The 27,723-nt window shown below is 39.7% G+C and overlaps 1 protein-coding gene and 2 long non-coding RNA genes across 3 annotated transcripts; 2 read left to right on the top strand and 1 right to left on the bottom strand.

The window, feature by feature from the left end:
* The first annotated feature begins 693 nt into the window (after positions 1 to 693).
* ccdc22 (CCC complex scaffolding subunit CCDC22) lies at positions 694 to 27,634 on the top strand. Its single transcript, XM_085145004.1, has 16 exons — positions 694 to 1,164; positions 1,401 to 1,578; positions 12,094 to 12,226; positions 17,320 to 17,426; positions 17,710 to 17,794; positions 17,980 to 18,149; positions 18,538 to 18,753; positions 19,661 to 19,831; positions 21,968 to 22,087; positions 22,168 to 22,284; positions 22,362 to 22,463; positions 22,831 to 22,938; positions 25,253 to 25,348; positions 25,642 to 25,701; positions 25,793 to 25,867; positions 27,002 to 27,634. The coding sequence occupies exons 1-16, from the start codon at positions 1,115 to 1,117 to the stop codon at positions 27,113 to 27,115; spliced, it is 1,902 nt and encodes a 633-aa protein (XP_085001130.1). The 5' UTR covers positions 694 to 1,114; the 3' UTR covers positions 27,116 to 27,634.
* On the top strand, positions 5,094 to 11,103 carry LOC146494762 (uncharacterized). The gene is made up of 2 exons (XR_014871417.1): positions 5,094 to 6,522; positions 8,008 to 11,103. It is a non-coding gene; the product is annotated as an uncharacterized LOC146494762 (long non-coding RNA).
* On the bottom strand, positions 10,174 to 11,541 carry LOC146494763 (uncharacterized). The gene is made up of 2 exons (XR_014871418.1): positions 11,119 to 11,541; positions 10,174 to 10,686 (listed from the first exon to the last, which is right to left on the bottom strand). It is a non-coding gene; the product is annotated as an uncharacterized LOC146494763 (long non-coding RNA).
* Positions 27,635 to 27,723: the final 89 nt, after the last annotated feature.

Below are 27,723 nucleotides of genomic sequence, written 5' to 3' on the forward strand. Positions count from 1 at the left end.
GAGGATGAAGATGTGCGTGAAATGGACTGTTACTATATACACTGATTTATTGTGAGCAGCACGAATATTAACAGATGGAGAAATTTGCTGAAGCACATCGATCACTATAGTCACAGATCTGTCTTTAACAGTCTCATTATTATACTTCCCTTGTTTGTATGAAAACATCTGCTGATCACAATTACTGACAGTCTGATATAATAAGTAGCTTTGTTTGAAATTGTGCAGGGCATGTCTGCGGGGATGGGGTTGGGTTTCGAAGCCTCAATACAGTTTCGACACAACTGCTTTGTTTCAGAGTGTCACAAAGCATCGCTTTGCCCATCACTAGATAAAACCCAGTAATCAATTTTAGAAATTTACTCTTGAGCCGTGCGCCATTATTTAGAAAATATTCCACCACCGCCGCGCTGTGAATCTTGGGATGGTTTGGGCCACGAAGGAAAAAGGAGGCCGCATTTCTGGGCTACACATCGAGGCTTTTGAATGCGCCCTTCGAAGGCTGCAGCCCCTGAATTGGGACACGGCTATGTATGATATATATTTTTTAAATAAAGTTGAAGGGAAAAAAACCTTATCATAGTCATGAGACTATCTTTATGGTGCATTCTGGGAACTGTATTTTAGCGAGTTTTCATTTCTCATTCATTCTCGCTGACAGTAAGTCTAGAATAAAACTCAACCTCCCAGAAACACCGCGTTCACACTTTATTCGATTGGCTTGCCACTTCGTTTCCACACTGTACGAGACACAGAAGTGTCAGATTATTTAGTTTGATAGAGAAATCCCGGTCAGGTTCAGTTTGCAGGGAATGAAGAAACTAATTACAAAAGAAGCTGTTTTGTAGCGAATGGTCTCCAACGCAGCGGATAATTACAATGCGGTTTGCCGATATAAGGAGTGGCAGTCGTGCTAAGTAACTGGTTTCTATTTTCAAGCTAGCAGAAGATGGAATGTACCTTAACTCTGTTTTATGCATGGAAATGATGCTAATACTTTAGCTTTAACCAATACCAGCAAAGTCGATGCTCATATTTCGCCTCACTGTCACCGGATGCTTTGCTGTTATCCAGTTGCTTAGCTAGTTTAGCTTCTTTCAGAGAAGCTCCGGCCATGGAGGAAGTTGATAAAATTCTGATTCACGCCCTAAAACAGGTTGGGACGTAAGTATCAACAACAGGGTTTCATAAATGCCAAACTGTGCACTGTGATCTTAAAAGTAAGCATAAGTTACCGAGCTGACACGTTTACAGGCTAATGGGAAGTTTTCCGCTCAGTCCTGTGTTGAACCAGCCCCAGTCATATGATCATGCTGTATGTGGGTTATTGGAAGCTTGTGTGGATACGACCAGCTTTGTAGCAGCTAAGAGTTGATTTTTTTTGTCTTCGTGTCCCGCAGGGAAGTGCCTGAAGAAATTAATAGCGTGAAACAGTTCAGTAGTGAGCTGATAGTAGAGGCGGTGGTCAGATGTATTCGGGTGATCGATCCTGGTCTGAGCAGCACGCTGGCCACCTCCCTTCCTCCGGGTATGTCTGCCCGCTTCAGAGTGGGCATGAGCCTGGCACAGGCCTGTCAGGTAAGATATCTGAATGGAACTGTTGTCCCCTGTTATCACTGGCTGAATCCAGTCAGACTATTGGCAGTGTTCAGACACAAACTCTGTAAGCAGTTGTCTACTTAAAGAGTTTGTGCACAACTAGTTCTTCGCAACAAGAATCATTAACTGGTAGAGAAAGTACAATTAGGAACATCACCTACATGTTGTTTTTCTTTTCCCCATGGAAAGAAGAATGTGTAAAAAGCTGACAACTTAGTTTTTTCCAAAACAGTTCAATGTAAACAAAACGCAGTGATAGACCCTGATGGTTTTAATGCCATAGCTTATCTGCTGTTTGTATGAGAATTAAAAAGTCTGATAGCTCTGGGTCCCAATGATTTTCTGTGTCTCTTTGTTTTACAACAGAGAAAGAGTCATCTTCTAGTAGTGATGGGTTTTTTTTTGTTCTGTAGAGATGCTGTGAGTGAGTGAGGGATTGATCAAAGTTATTCAAGATGACTTCTAACATCGTTAGTGTGCATCTTTCCACCACTTCCCCCAGTGTGTCCAGTCTGGCTCCAATTACAGAGCTAGTTTATTTTTAGGATGGAAGATGTTATCAGAACGAGAACGTGATCAGCTCTAAGCTGTGAGCGCAGTGCCAAAACGTTGGCTCTGTCCTAAAACTCTTTGCTCATTTCTCATGCTGAGAGTTTAGAGGTGAGCCCCACTTACTGCAATTTAATACCACAGTTTTCATGAAACACCGCAGAAATGAACTGAAATGAGCTGAAATGAGCTTTTTCTTGGCACTGTGCACACACTGAGCGGCTTCTCTCTGCTGAATCTGTAACAACAAAATGTGGCACAATAAGTGTTCTGACGGTAAATACAGTTTTGGGTTCTTCTTTATATTGTACAATCCAGCTGTTCCACATAGATGTCAGGTTTGTAGGGACAATCTCCTCCTTTAGATAAATCTTGCACCACACCTGAATCCTAATCCTCTGAACCCTGTGCTCAGTGCAGAATGATTTCTATAAGAAGCATATTGATTTTCCTTTATCTGAGCTGATGCACTGTTTTCAGAGAAAAACATTTGTGTGAAGTCTGAGCTTACACTGAATTATTTTGGTTAGCAGGCCTGCAGCGGCTCTGTCACGCTCCCTCTGGATTTTTCACGCTGCTCCTGGGAGAATGTTGGTTTTTACTGAAGTGAACTGGCTGCATCTTTGTATGTAAACTACAGCACATTGTTTGTAGATCACCCTGCAAATTTTGGCCCACTTTGTCTCATAGGATATAGAATGAATCCTAAGAACTGCAGTACTTCAAGGGACAGTACTGATGAACACTGATAATGCTTGAGCACACTTACATCAGTTAATATAAGTAGTAATATACCTATAGCTTTTTTTTTGCCCCCCCCTCTCCCCCCACACCCCCACTTCCTCTTTCCCCCCTCCCCTATCCCCCTCATGGTCATGTGCGTGTGCACGTGCGCGAGAACGGACTTTTTGCGCGTGCATGTGGGTTCAGGGGTCATATGAGTTTACATGTGTTTAATAGCGTTTTATTTAATGAAACCATTATGTTTTAATTAAACTCTTTTAAAGGATTGTATAGGTCTCAGAGCTCTGTTATTTAGACATAGATGATTTAATTTAACTAGTTTAGGGGGTATTTTAACTAGCTAGGAGCATTTTGCTTTTTCTTTAGTGCTATTTAGGAGCTATAGTTTCAAATAGTTTCAAACAGAGTGCTGCAAATAACAGGTATCCCTTTAGAAATAAACAGTGATACTTCTAAAAACCGTGTATTCCCACACAGCATTTAATTTAGCTAGTTTAGGAAGATTTCACTTTTCTAATAGTTTCACAGGCTAATAGTTTTTAAACAGAATACCACAAACAACATGTATCCCTTTAGAAATAAACTGTGATAGCGCATATTCACACCTAGTCACACTAGCACTGTATCAACCCCAATGTTCCTTTAATGCAACTAGCCCTATAATTATCTACTAGTCACAAATACACTGCAACAGTAAGACTTGTTGATTACACATGGATGATTTAACTACTTTAGGAGTATTTTACTTTTTTCTTTTAGTGCTCCGAAAAGACACAGAGGCCAATAGTTTTTAAATAGAGTACCACAAACAACAGGTATTCCTTAGAAATAAACTTTTCTTGTGATACTTCTAAAAGCACATATTCACACCTAGCCACACTCTGTAACAGTTAGACAGAGTGGGTTGCAGTTAGGCCCCCAACAGTCAGCAAAAGAAGTCATGAAACAATAAAAGAGGCTCCCTTATCAAGAGCATCCTAGCACACATCCCAACTGTAGTTCCATAGTTTCCACATTTTTTAATTACAAACAGTTCCATTATCTTATCTTATCATGTCAGAGGTCAACTGAAACCATGTCCAACTGAACCTCCAAAGGTTTTTCACATTTTCTTACACCTTTATCTCTACAGGCAGACAATTACACCTCCTACTGACTAACCGAACCACCATAGTTTTTCCACCTTTCTCTTTACAACCTGCTCTTTATATCTGCATCTCAGAGCCCACCAAGTCCACCTATATAAAAACACCCCATCAGACACACAGTATTTTCCTCAGCACTTCACAACTGCCGCAAGGTATATCGTTTTAACTTTTTTATTTTTTCACCTGAATGTGCGTTGGAGCCGACTTTGCTACCCGCACAGAGCGTTTTCTGACAGTCGGGCGCTGCTTATACAATAGAGAAAAGCACAATACAGCGTGTTTCTCTGCTCCAAGAAATCCGAGGGCCTTTCACAAGGTAAGCATGTCTGTTATACCCAGAGCATAAATGTCTGTCTGTATGTCAGTGCTGATTATTCAAACCCTGTTTAAAATGTGACACATTTGTTGTCCGAAAACAATTCCTCTAAATTTCCAAAGTTACTGATTTAAAAAAATATATATTTTTGAATTTTTAGTTGCATGACAAACATATGATAGCTAAATTCACAATGGTATAACCATGCTAAGTAAAAGAGGCCCAAGCACCAAAGCACTCTAATGCAAACCTCTAAGCTGTATGTTGATAAGTACATGAAGCGTACCTCTACCTCTACAGCTGAAAACAGTGTGTATCTGCACTCTGAGGGTCTGCTGAATTGTTTTTTAATACGCCACTTTTGACAAACTGCAGATGATGAATCCTCTTTATTGTAGAGATTGTCCCTAAGCTATTGTTGCTTCCCTAGCTACTTCCTTACTATGTCAGTTAACTTTTTGAAAAGGATGCTGTTGTAGATTTAAAAAAACATCTTAATTGAAGCAAAGGCTAAAAATTGGAATGAATTTTATGTGACTGTTTCATATTAAGCTGTACAACACAAGTGAAAATCCAAAAACCGACTACCAATCCTTTGTATTATGATCTCTCTCTCTCTCTCTCTCTCTGTCTCTGTCTCTCTCTCTCGTGTGTGTGTGCCCGCCCTCACAGAAGAAAGGTCACAGCAGGAGTTTTCTCAAACGCATTACCAATCAGTTTTATTTTTTACAAGAAGTGTAGCCCATACAATGGTATAAATGTATTCTTTGTGATACTTTATAAATATGAAACTCTAAAGATTTTGAGTTCAGGCACATTGTGAAACAAGAATCTAAATATTTGTGTCACAATGATTTCTATAAAAGCATGTTGTTTATGGGGATAATGCAACAAATCTTTTGTGCGTCCTATTAATGATCAATGGTAATTGAAGAGGAACCCTGGCTCAGGACATGTATCTTTCTGTTCTGGCTTTAGAATCATAGGTTGTTTATTGAGCCATACTTTGGGAGTCATACTGTTGTGATACTGGGGAGAAAAGGGTAAGGTTTGATAGACTAAACCATTACACACAAAACTTGAAAAACCTAAAGAGTGTGTGAGACTGCTAGCTGTGTTGTTCAGCAATAAACTCATCTACAAATGTGATAGTAAAGAGTGACTTGTACTTCTGTCCCATTAAGCAACGGTTTAACAAATTTCACTGCAAACTATAAAAGGAATCTGGATTTAAATAGAACATAGTAGTGTTGGAATAAGTGCAGGAAACACTAGTATTAGGTGTCTATGGAACAAATCTCCTTCAACGTTCAAATGACCAAAGTGAGGACTACAGGCGTTTCTCTCAGTTGGTTGTGTTTAGGGAAAAAGCAGCTAAATACACTGAGACTGCTCCACATTTGTTAGCGAGTTAACTCTGGATATCTGTAGGTTTTGTCAAACTTGGAGTGAACAAAAGCGGAAAGACAGTAAAAGATGCAGACAGTGAAAGTCTGGTTTATATTATGAACACAATGACAGTCCACAGAGCAAAGTAGCATACATGATAAATAGATACACATAACACGGTCAGTGAGAAGTAAAACTCATCGTCTTACCACATATTATATTCTGTAAACGTAAAATAAACCACAGAAATTAGTGTTTAGTGTTTTAAAGTCATTATTAAAAAACATGAGTCAACATTACTGAAGTGACACTTTAACGATGCTTCATATCACAGTCTTTATGATGATAAAACTTGTTCTCTCATTATTAGATGTCTGCGCTGACACTTGTCATGAAAATGTCCTGAGCCAGGGTTCCTCTTCAATTACCATTGATACTTAATAGGACGCACAAAAGATTTGTTGCATTATCCCCATAAACAACATGCTTTTATAGAAATCATTGTGACACAAATATTTAGATTCTTGTTTCACAATGTGCCTGAACTCAAAATCTTTAGAGTTTCATATTTATAAAGTATCGCAAAGAATACATTTATACCATTGTATGGGTTACACTTCTTGTAAAAAAGAAACTGATTGGTAATGCGTTTGAGAAAACCTCCTGCTGTGACCTTCCTTCTGTGAGGGCGGGCACACACACACACACACACACACACACACACACACACACACACACACACACACACACACACACACACACACACAGAGAGAGCGAGTGCTTTGGTGCTTGGGCCTCTTTTATACCATTGTGAATTTAGCTATCATATGTTTGTCATGCAACTAAAAATTCGAAAATATATATTTTTTAAAATCAGTAACTTTGGAAATTTAGAGGAATTGTTTTCGGACAACAAATGTGTCACATTTTAAACAGGGTTTGAATAATCAGCACTGACATACAGACAGACATTTATGCTCTGGGTATAACAGACATGCTTACCTTGTGAAAGGCCCTCGGATTTCTTGGAGCAGAGAAACACGCTGTATTGTTGCTTTTCTCTATTGTATAAGCAGCGCCCGACTGTCAGAAACGCTCTGTGCGGGTAGCAAAGTCGGCTCCAACGCACATTCAGGTGAAAAAATAAAAAAAGTTAAAACGATATACCTTGCAGCAGTTGTGAAGTGCTGAGGAAAATACTGTGTGTCTGATGGGGTGTTTTTATATAGGTGGACTTGGTGGGCTCTGAGATGCAGATATAAAGAGCAGGTTGTAAAGAGAAAGGTGGAAAAACTATGGTGGTTCGGTTAGTCAGTAGGAGGTGTAATTGTCTGCCTGTAGAGATAAAGGTGTAAGAAAATGTGAAAAACCTTTGGAGGTTCAGTTGGACATGGTTTCAGTTGACCTCTGACATGATAAGATAAGATAATGGAACTGTTTGTAATTAAAAAATGTGGAAACTATGGAACTACAGTTGGGATGTGTGCTAGGATGCTCTTGATAAGGGAGCCTCTTTTATTGTTTCATGACTTCTTTTGCTGACTGTTGGGGGCCTAACTGCAACCCACTCTGTCTAACTGTTACAGAGTGTGGCTAGGTGTGAATATGTGCTTTTAGAAGTATCACAAGAAAAGTTTATTTCTAAAGGAATACCTGTTGTTTGTGGTACTCTATTTAAAAACTATTGGCCTCTGTGTCTTTTCGGAGCACTAAAAGAAAAAAGTAAAATACTCCTAAAGTAGTTAAATCATCCATGTGTAATCAACAAGTCTTACTGTTGCAGTGTATTTGTGACTAGTAGATAATTATAGGGCTAGTTGCATTAAAGGAACATTGGGGTTGATACAGTGCTAGTGTGACTAGGTGTGAATATGCGCTATCACAGTTTATTTCTAAAGGGATACATGTTGTTTGTGGTATTCTGTTTAAAAACTATTAGCCTGTGAAACTATTAGAAAAGTGAAATCTTCCTAAACTAGCTAAATTAAATGCTGTGTGGGAATACACGGTTTTTAGAAGTATCACTGTTTATTTCTAAAGGGATACCTGTTATTTGCAGCACTCTGTTTGAAACTATTTGCTCCTAAATAGCACTAAAGAAAAAGCAAAATGCTCCTAACTAGTTAAATTAAAAGTAAAATGTTCCTAAACCAGTTAAATTAAATGCTGTGTGGGGTATGTGGTTTTTAGAAGTAACACAAGAAAAGTTTATTTCTAAAGGAATACCTGTTGTTTGTGGTGCTCTATTTAAAACTAAAAAAGCTATAGGTATATTACTACTAATATAGATCATTATTATAGAGCTTATACGGCAGTCTGTGCTCTTTATGGAGCAACAACTCCACAATCCAGCTGTATGATGTTCAGCTGTGAGTTTAACAGGCTGTTGTTATTTTCTTTTTTTAAATATATCAGGCAGTTATGGCAGGAAATGAAAAAGGAATAACAATGAAAATGCTTATTTTGTTAATGTTTTTATGAATGGTCAGATGATCCTTTGCAGTGGGATGGAGCTTTATCTCCCCCTTTCATAAAGGATTGTCCTTGAAGAATTAGAATTAGTTACTGTGTGGACATTTTCAGGTTTTTTCTTGCATGGTTGAATTTGACCTTCCTTTCATGGATGGATCCTTAATAAAATAAATGATTAACCTCACAGTTTCCAAGTTACATGATGTTTTCTCACTTAAACCCACTGAGTTTGGTTTTGTCAACATTGTCTGTTGTATACAGATATTTCTATTTTTCATTCTTCTCATTACTAAAATTTGTATCAATAAATATTTTTCTTAAATTGTGATATTATTTCTTTCTGAGTGATGAACCTGTTCTGCCTTTACTTTTGAAAGATTCTACCTTCCTGGGACCCTCTTTTTACACCCAGTCATGAGTGCATTATTTATTTTTGGCTGAGCGTTACACAAATTTAATTCCCTTGTTGCTTGTACCCATTGACTGTAGAAAACATGGACGACGCGACAGGTCCCCAAAAAATGAAGCCAAAACGTCCCTATCGCCCCCTGGTGTCTGGCTGCAGTATAGGTCATAAACCCCGCCTCCTCCATGTTAGCGGATGGGACTGGGGTCAGACTAAAATAAATTAATTCTCCTTAGATAATTTTTTTCCAAAGATTCTTTCTTTTGTTTTCAATAGTTCTCATCACGCTGATTGATGTTCAAGGGATCTCCTTTCCCATAAGTTTGATTCTAATTCCTAATTCCTACCGCGGTGATGTTAAATTGGGGTGAAACGTCATCATAAGAGCTTTGACTGACAGCTGCAGTCACGGAGAAACTTGCGTATCTCTGTTCGCGAATAGCAGATAGAGCGTAGGCTCTGAGAGGAGGACCAGCGTTTACGCTACGAAAACACGACCGAGTGTTTTAACCTGACAGCCTGAGGTGTTCTTCAGTAAACTGGACTACCCGACAGAAGGACCCGAGGGCCCGCTGCACTTTTTCGGTAAGTTAAATGTGTTTGTAAGCTAATCCGTAACTACCGTCCATAGCTAGCTCCTGAGACCTAGCTAGCTAAAATGAGCACTCGGCTGTCAGGGTTCGTTTAGCTAATCTGTGCAGGTGAATGAATTTACTGAAGAAATCAAGAGAAACGCCCCGGGCTGCTCAGTCACTAATTACTGTTACTGTACTTTTATTACAAGTATTATATTATACTGTAAAAGCAACAGGCTGCACCCTGCTTCAGCTCCTGTGCAGAGCTGAATATTAAATATGTGCAAACAACAGCATGTTTTCAGTCTCTTGCCACATCTGTAAAGACAGAAACAATTTTTTTAAAAGCTTGTACTTCAGTAACTCCTCATTAATCAGGAACTATGGATTAAAGTACTGTAGTGTACTGTAATACTGTACTGAAAAAATGTAAGAGAAGAACTTAAGATCCTGAGTGTGTGAGGACAGAAGAATCAGCTTTATTTCAATATTGAGGGATAAAATTTATTTATTTATATCTGAGTTTGATGGTTCTGTTGTCTTTGTGATTACAGGAGCTGCCCTCAGATTCAGTCCTCAGCCCCATCAAGTGACAGCAGACAGATCATCCAACATGTTCATATGTTAACTGTAAAATGAACTGATGAAAACAGTACAAAGGTTAAAGTACCACACGTACTGTAGTGAAAGCTGCAGCTGTTTTATTGATAAAGTTAAACAAAAACGACAAAAAACAAAAGGATTAATCACTCATGTAACTGTGTCACTATATATCAGCATTAACAGGACCTCAGTTTGGTGTTTCACAAAGCTGCTGATCTCAGACCTGCACAGCTTCCGTTTTAAACACTTGATGTACTCAGCTGCATGAAGAGCATATGAGATTTTGTCTAACACAATTAAATAAAACCTGATGAAGGTCAAAGGTCGTCACTTGTATGTTGAACTACAAACTTGTCATCTGGAATTCTTTCACAGTTTTTTGCAGATAGTGTTATTTACCATAAAGTGATTCATAGTTATTCATACCAGAGTAACCAGAGAGGATCACATATTTTTAAATATACAACTTTCTACAGGACTGAATATAATATCTTTATGTAAAAGTCCGGAGCCTCTGGGGAGTATCAGAGTATTTATAACATTACACAAAACAAAGGTCTCCATCACAGTGTTCATGAAATGCTGGGTTTATCCATCTCCTGGGGCGGGCCTACGGAGGAGTGCTGAAGATTTCCCTGTGAGGGAGCTGCTGGTGAAGATCATGAGTCCTGCTTGATCACTGCCATGAGCTTCAGTCTTCCTGGTGTTTCTTAAATGATGCCTCTTACAGCGGGTCAACAGAACTTATGGCACAGGACAGCTGTGATGAAAGAAAGGGAAGAAGTTTCTCCAAACCTCTGGACCCAGGAAACCCAGCTTAGTCCTGATGGTCTCCCTCACTAGTTTATCTCCAGGGTAAATGTAGCTGTTGATATAATATGGACTCTATTATTAAATGAAAAGAACAAATTAGACTACACTACTGAAACCTAATGCTGTTGTTTTTAAAGTCTCCATGTTACCAGGCTGTAGAGGGCTCTGAAGATTTAAACAGTTTTAGATCCATTACACTCACAGTCTTATGTTAAAATCTCAAAGGACAGCATTATATTTTTGATATTAACAGTAACTCTGGGCCTCTGTAGAGTGTGCAGCTGATCTCATCGCTGTCTAAAAATGGATAAAAAAAAAACATAAGTGTTGAAGACTATTAAGAGTAGCAGGTGTGTAGCATCGCTAACTAGCTAGCAACAAGCCTTCAACACAATGCGTATGCTAGCGGCTAAGCTAACTAACGAATTAACAACAGAGTGATTTTAGAACTATAAGATGATAAGCTGTGTGTCTTTTTTATAACAGTGACATGGTTGTATTTACCTTAATTAAACGAGTCGTCAGTCGCGGTAAACCAGCAAAAAAACTTGAGCAGCCGGGCTACGTAAAAAGTGTAGGGGGGCGTGTTTGCGGTCACGTCCAGCGGGTGTATGGGCGGGAGCGTTACACAGTCGCTCCACCTCAAGTCACTACTGCGCAGACTCTGGCTCCAAATTTGCAAGATGGCAGCCTCCACAGGCGGGGTATTTTGGCTTCATTTTTGCACAATGGTAGGAGGCGGGGTCGCGTCGTCCATGTTTTCTACAGTCAATGCTTGTACCTCAGTGTCTCCTGTGGTAGTTAACACATTATGAATGAAGACGTGAATCCTTGGAAGTGTTCCATCAGGAAGGACATGCGATGTAAATATTTACCAAATAAAAGATGAAAGAAGATGTTTTTACACCTCAGCTGTAAAACACTGTTGTTTATGGGTATTGTTGTGACCCTGTTGGGCAGATGAGCGAGCGACGTGGTTATCCAAGTTTGTCAATGCAATAACTTGAGAATCAGGTGCCGTCTGAGTTTAAATTGATAACATCAGTGTATCTACTAAAAATCTCAAATGAATTTGAATTTGAGTGACCTCGACCTCAAGGACAAGGTCAGAGGTCAAGGTTTCTGAAAATCTTGTGAGTGCGATAACTTGAGTATGAGGTGACATAAGTATACCAAGGGTGAATCTACTCGGAGGCTGAGGGGTACTGCTGGCTGCTGCCAGTATTGACTTTGTACTATTTTAAATTGAATATAGACTTCCAATGATTTATTGCACAGTTTAACAAGTTATAGCCTGTACTGGAGTTTTGGCTTATCTTTCTCATCAAGTGAAATTTCTAAATTGTTAATGACAACTGAGAAATTCAGTGAGTGATTAAGCAAATAATGTTCACAGAAGATATAAGAACAAAATTGCATATTATTAGAAAAGTACAAAATGAGCTTTCTGTTGTCTCAAAGTAAATTCTTATTTTTCAGGACATTGGATACAAAGGAGAGCTAGGATACCAGACTTTTCTGTACAGCAGTGAACCGGAGATCCGCTCCCTGCTCATGTTTCTGGTGGAGAAGCTGCCCAGAGAAAGTGCTGAGACTTCAGACCAGCCGACAGGTACACTGACACAGTTTATCTCTGGCATACACATAGTTTCATATAATATTGGAGATAAAGACATGTTCCTATATTGTCTAGTAATTGTTGTTTTACTTTAGCCTCTAATGTTAGATTTAATTAGAGTATTATGAGATACAGCTACAGGTAAATTCAAAGGTCTTATTTTGTGAATTTGTTTTCTGTCAGTGCAAATCTTTTTGAGACACTCGAGTAGAAAATGTCTCTGACATTCAACAGACATTAAAACAACCCACTGACCCAGGCAACCTGATGGACAGACAAAGGCTGTTGTTGTGTTAACTGCCTGAAAAGCATGAGGCCCTGATCAAATGGCTAAAAAGAGAACTGATAGAATAAGGTCTTGGCACTACAGGCTATATGAACAGGGGCAAGGCCATAAAAGGTTTTATATCTTATTAATAACATTTTCAAATTAATTCTACATTTCGCTGGAAGCCACAACAGAAGTGAAATTGCCAATTCAGCCAAGTTGTTGAATGTTGTCATCCTGCCGGGCAGGCAGACAGGTGGCTGACATAAACAACCCAGTTTGTGATAACTTGAGATTGAAGCGATGTAGGAGTTTCAAATTGATGCCGTAGTTTTGTCTACTAATAGCTAGAACATACAACTTTGACAAGTATGAAGCTCAGTGACCTCCACCTCAAGGTCAGGGGTAGGGATGGGTACCGGTGTCCGGTGCCATGATGGTACCGGTTCTGACATAAACGGTAGTAACCAGACCGAAAAGCAGCGCACATTTCGGTGCTTTATTTCGGTGCTTTTTTTGCCTGAGATGTAATACACTTTGAATTCTAGCCAATCATTTTACGTTTCCGGGGATAGTAGGCGGGTCCAGGTACGTACGTTCTTTTAGAGCAGAGCTACAGATTAAAAACGCCCAAGGCGGAGCGGTCAAAAGTCTGGCTGTACTTCACAGCAAAAGATGCAAACTCAGCAGCCTGCAACAAGTGCTTTAAGCTGATACTGTGGAAAGGAGGTAACACCTGAAATCCGATGAAACACCTGGCGACGCTTAGCGTTTTTTTTTAAAAGCCGAAAAATGCGCCGTATTTGATAGCTTGCTGCGAGACCTCACACCGAGCGCATCTACTGCAGGTGTGGTGCCTGTTATCGGACCCAGAGTTAGCAACATCCCCCAAAAAGCTGAAGAGTAGAGTCCTGGCCCCTAGCCCTGCCAGTGTAGCAGAAATGATGAGGATGATGATGGCAGCAGCAGCAGCCGTTCTTCTCTGCGTGAGTAGCTTAATGTTGTTCGTGTGTAATTTACGTTGAGTAGGCTAACCACGTTATTACATTAATGCATGTAAGGTGAACTAGCAAACACCATCATAGCTACATGCGGCTGTCTTCTTGTTTGATGGCAGATACTCCCTTCACCCTGGCCAAAAAGGCTAAAATGACCAAAGAAAAAGTGGAAAACAGCTAAACATGAGAGGTTTTTGGACAAAGTTTGTGTTTTTTCCATTGTTTAAGCACTGCTTCCAGCCAAGAGTGATACCATATATGCCCTATAGCTGCAGAAAAGGCTAACATTGTTATCTTTTTACAAAAAAAACAGCTGAACATGAGAGGTTTTTGGACCAATTTTGTGTTCTCCATTCTTTAAGCACCGGTTCGAGCACCGTTTAAGCACCGGCACCGTTTCAAAAGTACCGGTTTGGCACCGGTATCAGATAAAACCTAAACGATACCCATCCCTAGTCAGGGGTCAGAGGTCCCGTTTTATGAAAATCTTGTGGATGCGATAACTCGAGAACTAAGTAACTTAGGAGTTTGAAATTGATACCATAGGTGCATCTTCTAGAAGGCTGAGGGGTACTGCTGGCTGCCACCAGTATTTTTCTTGCTGTTATATCTATAAACCACGTTTGTAGTGGCGATCCTGTGAGGACTAGGGATGGAAATTGAGAACTGTTTCTCTACAAAAACAGATTCCCAGTAGTCCAATTCCTTGTAATTGTTAATATGCCTGCATATCAATCCCACTTATTGGTTCTTACAGTCAGCTGATTTCAGTCTGTGTGTCAGAGGAGAAAAATAGTGGCAACACAACTTCAGCTTTTGATGAGCAATCAGATTGCAGCCTCTGTTTCTACCTGTTCGTGATTCTACAGTAGAATCATCTACTTTGAAGTGTCTTTGTGCTGGTTTTACATCTTTGATTTGTTAATTGATAAGTTATTGATAAGTGATATCGATAATGGAATCAGAATCGCCAAATTCTTATCAATTCCCACCCGTAATGAAGAACAAATATGTGTGAAAAAAGCAAAACAAACAAAAAATGGTTGTTCTTGAGATCAAACATATCTTGGTTTTTTTAAAAAAAAAAAAAAATCATTTACATATATATGTATATACAGGTGCAGATAGGACCGCCTTACTGTGGTACTCGTAAGTGGTATGACGCCCGATCCATGGGGAAGTTTTGGGTTCAGGAGAGATGAGCAAAGGTAGCTAGCGCCCGGTGACAGGAAATAGCTAAATAGCTAACACTCTGTGGAATGCTAAGCTAGCTAGCCTAAGAAGGCTGAGATATGCCCCAAAGCGAGAAGAGGTCTTTGAATAACGGCTATGCAGAAAGACCAAGTTATTTAGGGTTGGTTGCGCTGCCCTGTCGCCAAGTTTCTAACTAAATATATTTCTAAAGGTGACTTTGACATGAAATTCTCACCAGATGTTGGTAACAACCCATCCAATCACCGCATGCAAGGAAATCAAACCTTAGATGTCCAACAATTAAGTTCTGTAACAATGAGAAATAACACAGGGACTGAATTTACTGAAACTTATTGAATACATCATAAAGTAGCATTTGTTGTTGCTGATAGCTTCAAAATGCCTCCTGATTGGAGAGGCTAGTTGCAGCATTGCTCAGGTGTGATTTTGGCCCAGTCGTCTATGAACTCTGAGCTTTAGTTCTTTCTTTAGATTTTCAGTAGATTCAGATGAGATGATTGTCTGGGCCATTCTATTAGCCGAGTTTTCCTCGGCTGTGTTTGGGATCATTATCTTACTGAAACGTTCACCTCGTTTCATTTCCATCATCCTGGTAGATGGCAGCAGATTTTTATCAAGAACGTCTTGGTACATTTTTCCATTCATCATTCCTTTAGTTATGTGAAACGTGCCAATCCTGTAGCTGAAAAACAGCCCGACATCATGATGTTCCCACCTCCAAATATCACTGTTAGTATGGCATTTTGGGGTTATATGCAGTGTCGTTTGACCTCCAGACTTTATGGTATATTATGACATCCAAAGAGTTCTATTTTGGTCCCATCATCAGAGAATATGCTCCCAGTATTTCACAGGCTTGTTTAAATGTCTAAACTTAGAGCATGTTGAAGCACATTCATTCTTCAGCAGTGGAGTATTGCATGATGGAGCATGCATGCAGGTCATGGCGGTGGAGTGCATCACCTGTTGTCGTCTTCGAAACTTTTTTCTGTCCAGTGGTTCTTGTTTTAGCTCCTCTGTCTGAAATCTTAGGGGGGTTGCCTGAGCCTCTGTGATTATTACTAGCATTATTACGTTGTGGTGGGATTGCTGTCATTCCTAATCGCTTCCACTTTATTAAAATACCACAAACAGTTGACTGTGGAATATTTATTTGTGCAGGCGGCATCCTGGAATTCAATGATTCATTTGTGAAATGCTACATTTTCTTATTTTGAATATTGGATCAATTTGAAATTGATGGCAGTAGCATGTATGAAAAGCTAGGACGGGGCCATGTTTACCCCTGTGTAGCATGCTCTCCTCTTTTAACAACAATTGGTTAATATAGACACAGGGACATATCTGGTTTAATAGGCGTTTGCAGATCTATGTGATGGGACAATAACGTATTCATTAAAGGTTCAGAAAGGTCACAAATGACCTTGTGCTATAATAATATGATCATATAATATTCTGAAGAATGATTTGGGCCTTGAGACAGGCTTTATTTGGACACGCCCCCTTTACTCAGGACAGGCCTCGGCCTTCAGTGTCAAAGATAATATCTCTACTTGGTTTAACACACACAAAATTAAAGCAGGACCAGGAGCAGGACAGATAACCAGCAACAACACTTGCAGGTGGATCTGTGGCCTGTATAATGTGTTGAGTGAGCCAAGGTGCCAACTGTGGGTAACTGGTGGTAGCTGAGTCGTGGAGTGAGAGTGCAAGTTTGTCCAGTTAGTTGAACTCCAGATCTAGAAGGAACATTCTGGTCCTGGAGTGCTAGACCAGCTCTTTTTCCTCTTGACGATATTCGAGGATGTGTTTTAGAGTTTATCTAACCAGTCTACCTGTTTTGTGAACCTGGGACCAAATCCCCCTGAGATACCCTCTGAGGGGTATTTGGCATGTTGTTACAGACCATTTGGTCCTGGTACAGAGCTTGGTCTGCACTGTCAGCCATAAGTTGGAGTTCTCAGTGGGTGTTGCACTCTGCCAGGGATTTAGGCATAGCCAAGTGGGAGAAGACTTCCACTCAGAGTCTCTGCTTTTTGCAGATAATGTTGAAGTGTTGTAAGAGTTGTCCGTAGTCGAGTGGGAAGTGGCAGTAATGAGAATTAGAACCTAAAATAACACCCTTAGCTGGGAAAGGGCGCCCCTCCCACTCTGGGATGGGGACAGATTAAGTGAAGAACTGTGTTTAATCTTGTAAACCTGTCTTGTTCATGTGAGAAGAGAGGGGAGATTGGCAGGTGGATCGGGGCAAAATTCAACACGAAGAGTACATTTAGGTCAGAGTAATGAGTAAAATCATAAACTACCTACCTCCTATTACCAGTTTTATTTCACTTTTTTATGCCAGTTAGTTTGTATAGATACATAACGGTACGTACTAGTGAGTAATTTTAAAGTGAATTTCTGCGACCCACCTGTAGTAACTTTGTGGCCCAACAAGGGCCTTGGCTCACACTTTGGGAACCACAGCTGTAGAAGACGACACATTTTTCTGCTGTGGATTGTTTAAAAAAGTGATGTGATGATGATGTGGACATGGCCGGGGCACTTTTCATCAAGGACGATGCATTTAAGTCACCCAAAGCTTTGGTTTTGTCTTCCTTTAGGGAAATCAGTGGTACTGGAGAGAACCATAGCTGCTGCAATCAAAGCCCATCTTGCTGTACCTTGGCTGCCTCCAAAATGCAGACTACCACTAAACTGTGAAACACAGGTTAACTAATGCCCCATTCTGCTCTTTGTTATATGCTATAGCTTTAATTTTGTTTTTGAATGTATGTGTATAATTATTACTGGCAGTGAGTGAGACTTTTGAATTAAATTTTTTGTGTCTTCATGGTATCAGTACAACGTATAAACTATGAAATAATTTATAATATTCTTATAAATAATAATAAAGTGGAGCTAAACATAGCTATGTTTCCCGAGTTAACAGACAGCCAGGTAAAGATCAGTTTTGTTTATAAAATGTTTTATTTCTATTTTCACATGTATAGAGACAAGGAGTCATGCACAGCTTCCACGTCCAGCCCCTTAGCCTAACAAACTGCACTAAAGGCTCAAGCAAGAGGCACACAAAAGGTAGTCCTCCTACTGTATACACACACACACACACACACACACACACACACACACTGTGTTTTTTCCTACTAATTATGAATAATGAAAATGTTCAGTTTGCTATCACACTTGCAGTGAAATCACTTCTGAAAAGTCTTTACAAAAGAGAAAGTGTGAGTGAAATGTAAGGTGTGCTGTGTTTGCAGAAGTGAAGGACTACCAGCGGGACGTTCTCTCCCCTGTCACCGCCCAGATTTCCAGTCAAGCTTCTGTGGTGGCGTCCATACTGGAGCAGCACACAGCTGAAATAAGTGCTGCTCAGGAGTGGGACAACGAGTGGAACAATCAGGGACTGTTGTCCCGCTTTACTCCACAGGCAAATATCCACACAGTCCTATTTGAATCTTAGAGTTATTTGCTTCCTATTAACCTAATGTTACTAATGCCAGTACAAAAAAAATGTCCAAAAGTTCATTATTTTGTAATTTAAATCAAAAAAGTTAACTTTGATATATTGTATCAACATTTAAAAATATTCATGCCCTTTTTGTTTCATTATTGGCTTGTAGTAAGTCCAGTAAGTAATGTCTTTTTGAATGAAACTATGAAGGTTTTTCACAGATTTCTAATCTTTTGAATCACACGAGTCGATATAGTGTTAACTATACCCTTTTGAGTATGCTCTGTCTAAATACACCAAATTTGAAAGTGTTAACTCCTTGTACACCTCTGTATGAACATGTTTATTGGATGTTGTGTAACAGGAATATTGCTTACGGAAATTCACCCGGTTGCATAAACGGATCGAGGACCAACTGCGTTCTGCTGCCCTGCCCTCTTCTCATAGTGCCTTTGGTGTTTCTCGCTCCACCTCTGACCTGTGTGAGCTCCTGCAGGCCTTCAAAGGCTCCGTTCAACCCGGCCACATCCTGACCAAGGGCACACACTTCACCCACACACAGAAGTTCACCTTCACACAGGTAGAGACCTCAGCATTGTTTAAAACAACTGCATACATACAGTTTGATCCTCACAAAGCTCTTAACCAGTGAAAACATTTTTTTCAGCCTAATTTACACTTTGTCCAACAAATGAATGCATTCTGATTGAAGTTTGACCACCTCAGCAAACCTAAAACAACCTGCTTGACAGTTTGAATTCTTTTATTGTGGGGCATTTAACACATCCTGTCTTTGAATCTGTAAGTTTGGTCCTGAATGTATCTCTCAGGTCTCACAGAGCCTACATCACATCCTTCAGCCTGTGTAAGAAATTTCACTGAAAAAAAGAAACTTAAAAGTTGAAAGATTGTGTGGTTTACTTCTACCACACAGCCTCGCTTTCCACTACTAAATTAGATACAGATAACAATAAACTTACCTTTACACGTCACCACTTTGGGCTCAGTAAATTGAAATGAAGATTTATTTCAGTAATGCTGCAAACTAAGTGCCTGAAAACTCTTTAGAATTGCTTTTGTTTCTTATAACAAGAAAGATTTTCACTGTAGTTCTAATAGCTCCTGAGTTGAGCAACTTCCTGATGGATCCTGTCTGTGACTCCGTATGTTTACAGATGTGTATTCAAACAGGAAATTTTAATGCAAAGTTTGTTCTGTGAAAGTACGCATTGTTACGACAAATAGACTTGGCCTTTGCTCTGTAGAGTTTACATGTTCTCCCCGTGTTACCCCAGTTTTTTCTAAAGACATGCACCAACTACATGTTTTTGTTAATTAGTAGTTGTTAATTAATTAACTGGAGATTTTAAATTGCCCATAGCTGTCAGTAGTTGTTTGTCTCTGTGTTAGCATAGGCAACCTGTCCAGGGTGTAACCTACTTCCCCCTTAAAGCATGTTTATGTGTGTGTGTGTGTGTGTTCTACAGGAATTGCCTCCAGTAGCAAAAACCATCCCGACTAATCATCAGTCAGAGGGGGATGTACAGCTGGGTCACCAGGAGGAGTTGGCTTACCTTCAGCAGCAATTCCAGCAGCTTTGCAGTGAGGTTGACCATCTAGCAGCAGACATGAAGCACATGAGTGTTACCAATGCTCAGGTAAGCTCATCTAAGATGAACCTGATGGACTGATGGCAGTCAATAGTTACTTTTTTCTCTTTCTCCCGTTTTCATTCATAAATAAGAACTGAATACACTGCAAATATGTCATTTACTCTAGTCTCTTTCTTCTGAGAGGAAACTGGAGTGTATAGCAGTTTTTCCTACTTATCTGAAATGGTGAAGTCATTATTGACTAAGTTGATTGAATTGTTCCTGTCACAAATGTGTCTTTTATATCTTACTTCATTTTTTTCACTAAAGTATTGCTACTAATGATAGAAAACATTTGGTGAAAGGTTTCAATTAGAGGAACGAGGGACAGAAGGCAAAACTTGTAAGTGATTTTTAAAGAGTTGCTCCAAAGAGCTCGTTTGTCACCCTTTATCTTGAATTATGTAATGCCCACTTAGACATTTAAGCGTTTTTATTTATTTTTGTTTTTGTTTTTTACTTTATTCTAAGTTGTTTTTCATGTACCTCAGTGCTGTCCCAGCATTTTGGAATAAAAGAAGTGTTTTTCTCAGATTGTCTTCAGTAGGCTTTAAAAGCTGGTGACGTGGGTGATGTAATCACGAGGGCTAAATGCCCCTAAGCAGCATCTAGGAAAGCCGACGGTAATGTCTTGTGTATCCACCAGGGGGAGCAGCATGGACGTACATTCATTTGCAGGCTTGCTACACTATATGCTTAGACCTTTTAAATTTGTTCAAGGATTCTGTAATTATATAATCATATTTACATTTTATATTATAATTATAACAGAATCATAACGTTGAGCCTTTTTATAAAACATATGTATTTGCTTGCAGCAATTAAAATAGAGGTTGTCCACACCGAACGAGCAAGACAGAAGACAGGAAGTGCCGCTTGCACTCTGTGATTGTTGCTGATTTATATTTCTGAACATGAAAGCGTAGAACAGTTATTTACCTGCACTGCTAATGTAAAAATATAAAATGCAAAATCAAAACGTAAACGTGAATTCATTAATTGATGGATGTTGCAACACCCAGCAAGTAATGCAATACAGATGGGCAGGCAGAGAGCGCTGCTCTGGCACTGTGCATGTAAAAGCAACTTCACATGCTCCATTTGCATTTGTTTCATATGGCAAGTCGCCTGTACGTAACTTAACAATCACCAAAATTTTATGGCAGTGGACTTTTGTTCAACTCAACACTAAGTATGGAATGAAGAATTTGAAAAATATGACACTTCCCAGTTCGTGTTGTTTCAGCTCGAGCATATCCAAACATTCAGTTACCTCCAAGAACAAAACCCTCACTGTTGGAACGGACGTTGATGAGTCCTGCGAGTTGCAAGGGCCAAATGATGTCATCTTACTTAAAAAGAGAGAGAGTGTAGAGGTTTTTTTTTTTTAACACGACGTCAGAAGTAAAGCTTGTAGAGAGATGATTCCTGTATTTAAGGATTACAATTTTAATGGTCATTATGAGATGTAACATGCATCAGGTGGCTGAAAAGCTGGACAAACTGCATGAGCTATACTTCCCATTGATCTCAACTGGTTCAGTCAGACATAACCAAAGGGCTGAATGTGGCCGTACAATGCCCTAGATTTAAAAAGTAAGACGAAGATCAACAAGGATGACAAAATCCATCTGTCGTTCTCTCTATAATCTTTTGCTTATCTGGAGTCAGGTTGCAGTAGCAGAAGGCTACATAGGATATTTCATATTTCCTTTGTTGCCAGCAACACCTCAATGGGAAGTCTACACCAGTCTATAGGTCAGAGGAGTTAAACAGATCTGTCTTGGCGGTTTGAGGTCTGTAATCCATAACATGGTGAGAGTTATGGGTTGCAACATGCATAGGAGTGGAAAATTCTTCGTTACCACTTCATGTTCTGCTTCGTTTTTTTTACTCCTGACACTGTCAGTCTGTTCATCTCACAGAGAGAAGAGACAGTATACTCAAAGGTGCTGACAGAAATGTAAGAACATGTGGAGGATATGTATTGTCACAATCTCTGAAAAGAGCAAAATGAGCACAAATGATTGTTTCCTGATTCAAGATTCACAAATGTGCACGGCGACGTGGCTAATGATGTAACAGAATAACCTGTAGATGCATATAATGATATCATTTTTATTTATTTGTGGTGTGGTGCAGGTGTTGGATGAGCTGAAACAGAGAGAACTGAGAAACTCTGAAAAAGAAGAGAAAATCCAAGTGAAGAAGAAAACAATTGATCTTCTGCCAGATGCAGATAATAACCTGCTGAAACTTCAGGTAGGAGCTGATGCTTGATGTCACCCAGCCAAGCAGGTCTCACAGATCCATTATATATATATGTGCCTTCCTCTCCGCAGGCTCTGGTAGAGGCCAGTGCCAAGCGAGTAGTGAACCTGGCATCTCAGTGGGAGAAACACCGTGCTCCACTCGTTGATGAATATCGCAGACTCAAAGACATCTGCAGCAGCAAAGATGTATGTCGTGTAACAAGCCTTTTGCTTTTCTTTAACAATAAATGTACAGTTTGATCATTTTTGTGTATTTTCCGCAGGTGGAGTCATCCAAGAAACTGTCCGAAATCAAGTCTTTGCATGAAAAGATCCGTGTTTCTACAGAGGAGGCCAAGAAGAAGGAAGATGCATATAAACAGCTGGTATCGAAGATACTAATTACATTTTTATTGGGGTTGACATAGACAAATTTAAAAACATTAAAAATAATTTTAATTTGTAACGTTGAGTGGTTGATATACCTTTAAATACCGTGAAAATGGTATTTTCTAAGCCTGAAAAAAATGTCATGAGAAAAGGCAAGGAAATTTGCTCCACAGATCCCTTTTCTAAAGTAGTGCATCTCCAATACATCAAATTAGGTCATTCGTTCTTTGAAGCTTGTTTCGTAATATAAGGTTTATAATGGTTATGGCAAGTAGTTGGAAGGATTAGTTTGCAAAATATGTGTTTTGGCTGCTGAATGTAATAAATGTGCTGGTCTTTTGTCCCCATTTGCTTCTAACGTAGGTAACAGAGTTAGAAAATCTTCCTCAAGATGCGTCTCGCTCAGCGTACACTCAGAGAATTCTAGAGATTGTCAGCAACATCAAGAAACAGAAGGAGGAAATTACAAAGGTATGTTTAAAACCAAGAACTGAAGGAATCTTAATTAGTGATTTTTACATGTCCTATGACCAGACCAGCAGTCTGCATACCTAGGTTCTTGATTTTTATACACCTGTGGCCATAGAAATTATTGGAACTGCATGAATTCGATTATTTGGATGGTACGTGAATAATTTTGGCAATATAGTGTATTTCTCCCAGCTTCTGTTTATTGGCTCCCTGTGAATCTAGGATTTAAAGTCCTTCTTTGCACATAATACAAGATCTTGAATAAATAGGCCCAGTCTTAACTTAATGTCCCCAGATATCACCCCATATCTTATCACCCTAGCAGAGTACTTGTTAGGGCTGGATCAGGTAACCCTGAAGCAGCGTGGGCTGCTGCAGGCTCACTCACTATTTCTTCCTCACTCATCTAGTTATAATAGTGTGAATGCCTCGAGGCATTCACACTATTGAGATCCTGTTTCTCTTTATACTTTATTCTTCTATCCTACTATTCTAGTTGCTCAGACCTTTGCTGGTTAACTACTCCCTCAGTTTTCAGCCGATTTTCACCATTCAAACTTTAAACTGTTCAGCTCTTTCTGTTGAAGCGTGCTATATCTTTTGGTGCTCATACCTTTTATACTTTTTGAGATATTAAGCTTTTTATGCCATTTTTTTGGCCCATTTTGCTGAATGGGACCACATTATCAGTGTGATCACCAGTTTAGCTTGCGGAGCTGAGCCTTGTTTTAGCTCAGTAAGATGAGCAGCTGTTCTCAGAGCGGGAGGCCGGGGTTCAAATCCCGCTTAGGACAAAAAACATTTCAACTTTTTTTTCAACAGTTCAACTTTTTTAAAACTCTTTTCAACATAAATTTAAGCTTCTTCCCCCCTCTTCAGCAGAATATTCAGTTTTTCAACTCTTTCCAGCAGAAAGTTGAGCTTTTTCACTATTTTCAACACAATTTTCTGTTTCTTCTGCTCTTTTCAAGTTCAAAAGTTCACCTCTTTTCAGCAGAATTTTTATCTCTTTTCAGTACAAATCTCAATTTCTTCTGCTCTTTTCAGCACAATTTTCAGTTTTTCACCTCTTTTCAGCATAATTTTCTGTTTCTTCTGCTCTTATCAGTGCAAATTGTTTTTCTCATTATATCTTTGGTTGGCATCAGAACTGGTTTGGCTCAGTGGGATGAGCAGCCGCCGTGAGACCCGGTGGCGAAGGTTCGAATCCTACCTGTGGCGATTGCCACACATGTTCGCCCGCTTGCATGCACTCAGCTTTCTCGACACTCTTCACTGTACCCTTTCAAATACAGCCATCTTTAGCAAGCAGTTCAGCTTTTACAACTCTTTTCAGCAGAAAGTTCTGCTTCCTCTGCTGTTTTCAGCAGTTTCCACTACAAGGCATTCACACTGCATTTTCGCAGGAAATGCAACTTTTTCTAGTTAAATTCTGTCTTGCTTCCATAGTGTACTTTTTGTCCTCTGCTCTCTTCTTTTCCCCTCACCCACAACAAGTAATTGCAAATGTTTGCTCCTCTCTGAGCCCGGTTTGTAGGAGTCACCGTGTCCTGATATGAGGTCTTTTGATTGTTTGGGTTTTCTCTGTTTTTACCCCTCAGCCATAAAAGGCTGATGAGGTCTGGTGTACAGGCGGGCAGGTGGCGTGAACACTCAAGTTTGTGAATGCGATAACTCAAGAACGAGGCGACGTAGGATTTTGAAACGTGTACCAAAATCCTAGAGTGAAGGTTTTCAGTCATCCAGGTCATCGCAGTCTAAGGAGCTTGGAAAGAGAAGCGTCTGGACTTTAAGTTTCTTGAAGACGTTTCACCTCTTATCCGAGAAACTTCTTCATTTCTAAGAGCAGTTGGTGGAAAGAGCAATCACACACAAGCCAAGGTTTAAAAACGGGTGTGGGTTTACACCCTGGCTCGTGTGATTAGGCAGAGGATCAGTAGGGACACTCCCATAGGGCTTAAAAATCTGAGACTCTCCACCAGTTGCTCTTAGAACTGAAGAAGCTTCTCGGATGAGAGGTGAAACATCTTCAAGAAACTTAAAGAAGTCCAGACTCTTTTCTTTCCAAGCTCCTTAGACAGACCATATGTGCATCTACTAAAAATCTCATACAAGTTTGAATTTCAGTCGAGGTCAGAGGTCAGGTTTTCTGAAAATCTTCTGAATGCAAGATCTCAAGAAGGGAAGTCATGTAGGACTTTCACATTCGTACCATGTGTGCATCTGCTAAAATCTCAGACAAGTTCAAATCCTGGTGATTTGAAAATCTTGCACCTTAAAAATTCAGATTTAACACTGTTCACTTTCCTTTCAGATTTTATCAGACACTAAGGAGCTCCAGAAAGAGATCAATAATCTGACTGGAAAACTAGACAGGACATTTGCTGTGACTGATGAGCTGGTCTTTAAGGTAGTAGAGTGTTTTTATTTTCACAGGATTGGAACTCTTCTGTCTCATTGTTCAGAAATGTTATGCATAATTATGAGGATGATTTCTTTTTATCATTTTACCATTTCTCAGCAAAAAAAATTTCTTCATTGAACAAATGTTTAGTAAAAAGAGGTTTCAGTTCTTCCCAGCGATGGGATAGATGCTCTTTAATCTTGTCATTCCCTGACTTGATTGTTTTCTTTTTTCCAGAGAAATCAGTTGCTCCTGTGTTTATTTTGTCAATAAATATTTGTCATATATGATTTGTGTAGGATGCCAAAAAAGATGAAACCGTCCGCAAATCCTACAAGTACCTGGCAGCCTTGCATGAAGTATGTCACTGTTTGTCTGTGTATCATGTATTACTATACCCTTGATGTCTATCAACAACAAATGCTTTCATCATCTTGGATTCTTCCGTAGAACTGTAATCAGCTAATCCAAACCATTGAAGACACCGGTACAATCCTGAGAGAGATTCGAGATCTTGAGGAGCAGGTAGGATTTACAGTTCGACTGCTGCAGTGTTGATTGCTGTGTTACATTAGAATAGAATGAAAAGTCAAATAGTTGTCCAGCCTGGAAAGAGCTGCGGGATGTAGTTAACTGTGACCCGATGAGCAGGATGTTGAAGGCTGTGGTAGAAAGGATAGGTGAGGTTGACCAACCCATTGCAATGCCTTTTCCAAGCTGATGCCAGCTGGTTGTGGCCTCTTGAGGTGTAAAGGTGGCGACTGCTTGGCTGTACTCTGAGGGGATGGCTTGGGACTTCCAGGCTATTCTCGTCAGTTTCCAGAGGAGCTTCAGCACCATGGGACAGTTCTTGTACACCTTATGAGGCATGCCATTTGGTCCTGGTGTTAAGGCAGCCTTGTTTACCACAAGATTAATTTCAGACCATTTGGGAGGCGCAGTATCAAACCTGAAGACTGGCTCAGTGAGACGAGGCACATGCTCTGGAGAACCAAGTGGGGTGTTCTCAGGGTCACATAATTGAGTCTTGGTGTGCTCTTCAAGGTCCTGCTGGGTGGCAGCTTTCTGGGACAGAAAGGACACTTTTTCACGTATTAAAAAGTTTCCTGAAAGAACCTCGTCTGCTCCTTTCTCTTTCTTGTTTCCGTGCTTCTGGATCCGCTCTGCCCTCCTCAAGGTTAAAGCCTGCTCTTGATCTGGACCCAAAGTAGCTGCCTCTCCTTTATAAACTTAGAAATCTCCTGCTCAGGTCACCCTTTTCCCCGGGGATGTTCTTCCTGTGGGTTATTGCCTCAAACCTCTACCCACCTATCCCTGTAGACAATGCTGTCAAAGAGGTTTACAGATTTTTCTTTTTAGTTTAAATATTTAGTCTTAGCTGAGAGTTTTATTCAATACTGTATTTATGAAAACAAACCAACAAGGAAAAAGTATTAAACTTGAAATTTGAGGGCTATTAGTTGACCAGCAACAGTCACAGGTTGCTGAGGTCTTTTTGTTTGTTGTTGTATTTGCTAAGCTACATTATACCTGTAGCAGGTCCATAGTAGGCACACAGTAATTATATTTTTATCCATGTTTGTCTTTAGTCACCACAGGCAACATGTGTCTTTTGAAAAATCTTTGGTCTTTTGGTCATTTTGTGTTATTCTCTGTTAGATTGAGACAGAAAACGGAAACAAAACTGTGGCTAACCTGGAGAGGATTCTGGAAGACTACAAAGCGATTCGACAGGAGAACGCTTCACTCGCTGCCAAAGTGAGAGAAGGATGAAAGGACAGCTCTGCTTTATGAGGCTAAAGTGAAAACATGAATGGGACTGAAACAGCACTTCAGCTGTCACACTTAGATGTTTGTCCATTAACGTGGAGACCCGTTTTTCTTTGAAAAAGACAAAGTGTGTTTTGGACCACAGGAACTCTGTAATTGAAATGCATGCCATGGATGGACAAATAGGTCGGTAGATGGAAAATGTTGAATTTGTACTTGGTGTGCCTGGGGGATGATTGTTATGCATTCAACTGAAACACGACACTGGGCAGCAGCAGGTGCTGTCATTTATAACGATACATGAGACATCATAAGATGTTGTGATTGAAATTTAATGTTTTCCTTTGACATTTTAAAACACAAGTAACTTTTCCATTTTCAGACCTTCAGTCTATAAGTTGTCATGATTTCATGTGAGCTTAAGTTGAGCAAATGGCATTTGAATGTAGTTAATCTGTCGTCCATCAGCAAATTGTTGTATATATGGTACCAGCCTAAATAAAGATGCCTTACATGCTTGAAGATACTGTGATTTTTTATGTATTTATTTTTTAAACAAGTAGCAATGATCCAATAATACCCCAAAGCAGAGATTCTTAATGATATATATA

Source organism: Neolamprologus multifasciatus, chromosome 20 (assembly GCF_963576455.1).
Source record: "Neolamprologus multifasciatus chromosome 20, fNeoMul1.2, whole genome shotgun sequence".
Lineage (NCBI taxonomy): Eukaryota > Metazoa > Chordata > Actinopteri > Cichliformes > Cichlidae > Neolamprologus > Neolamprologus multifasciatus.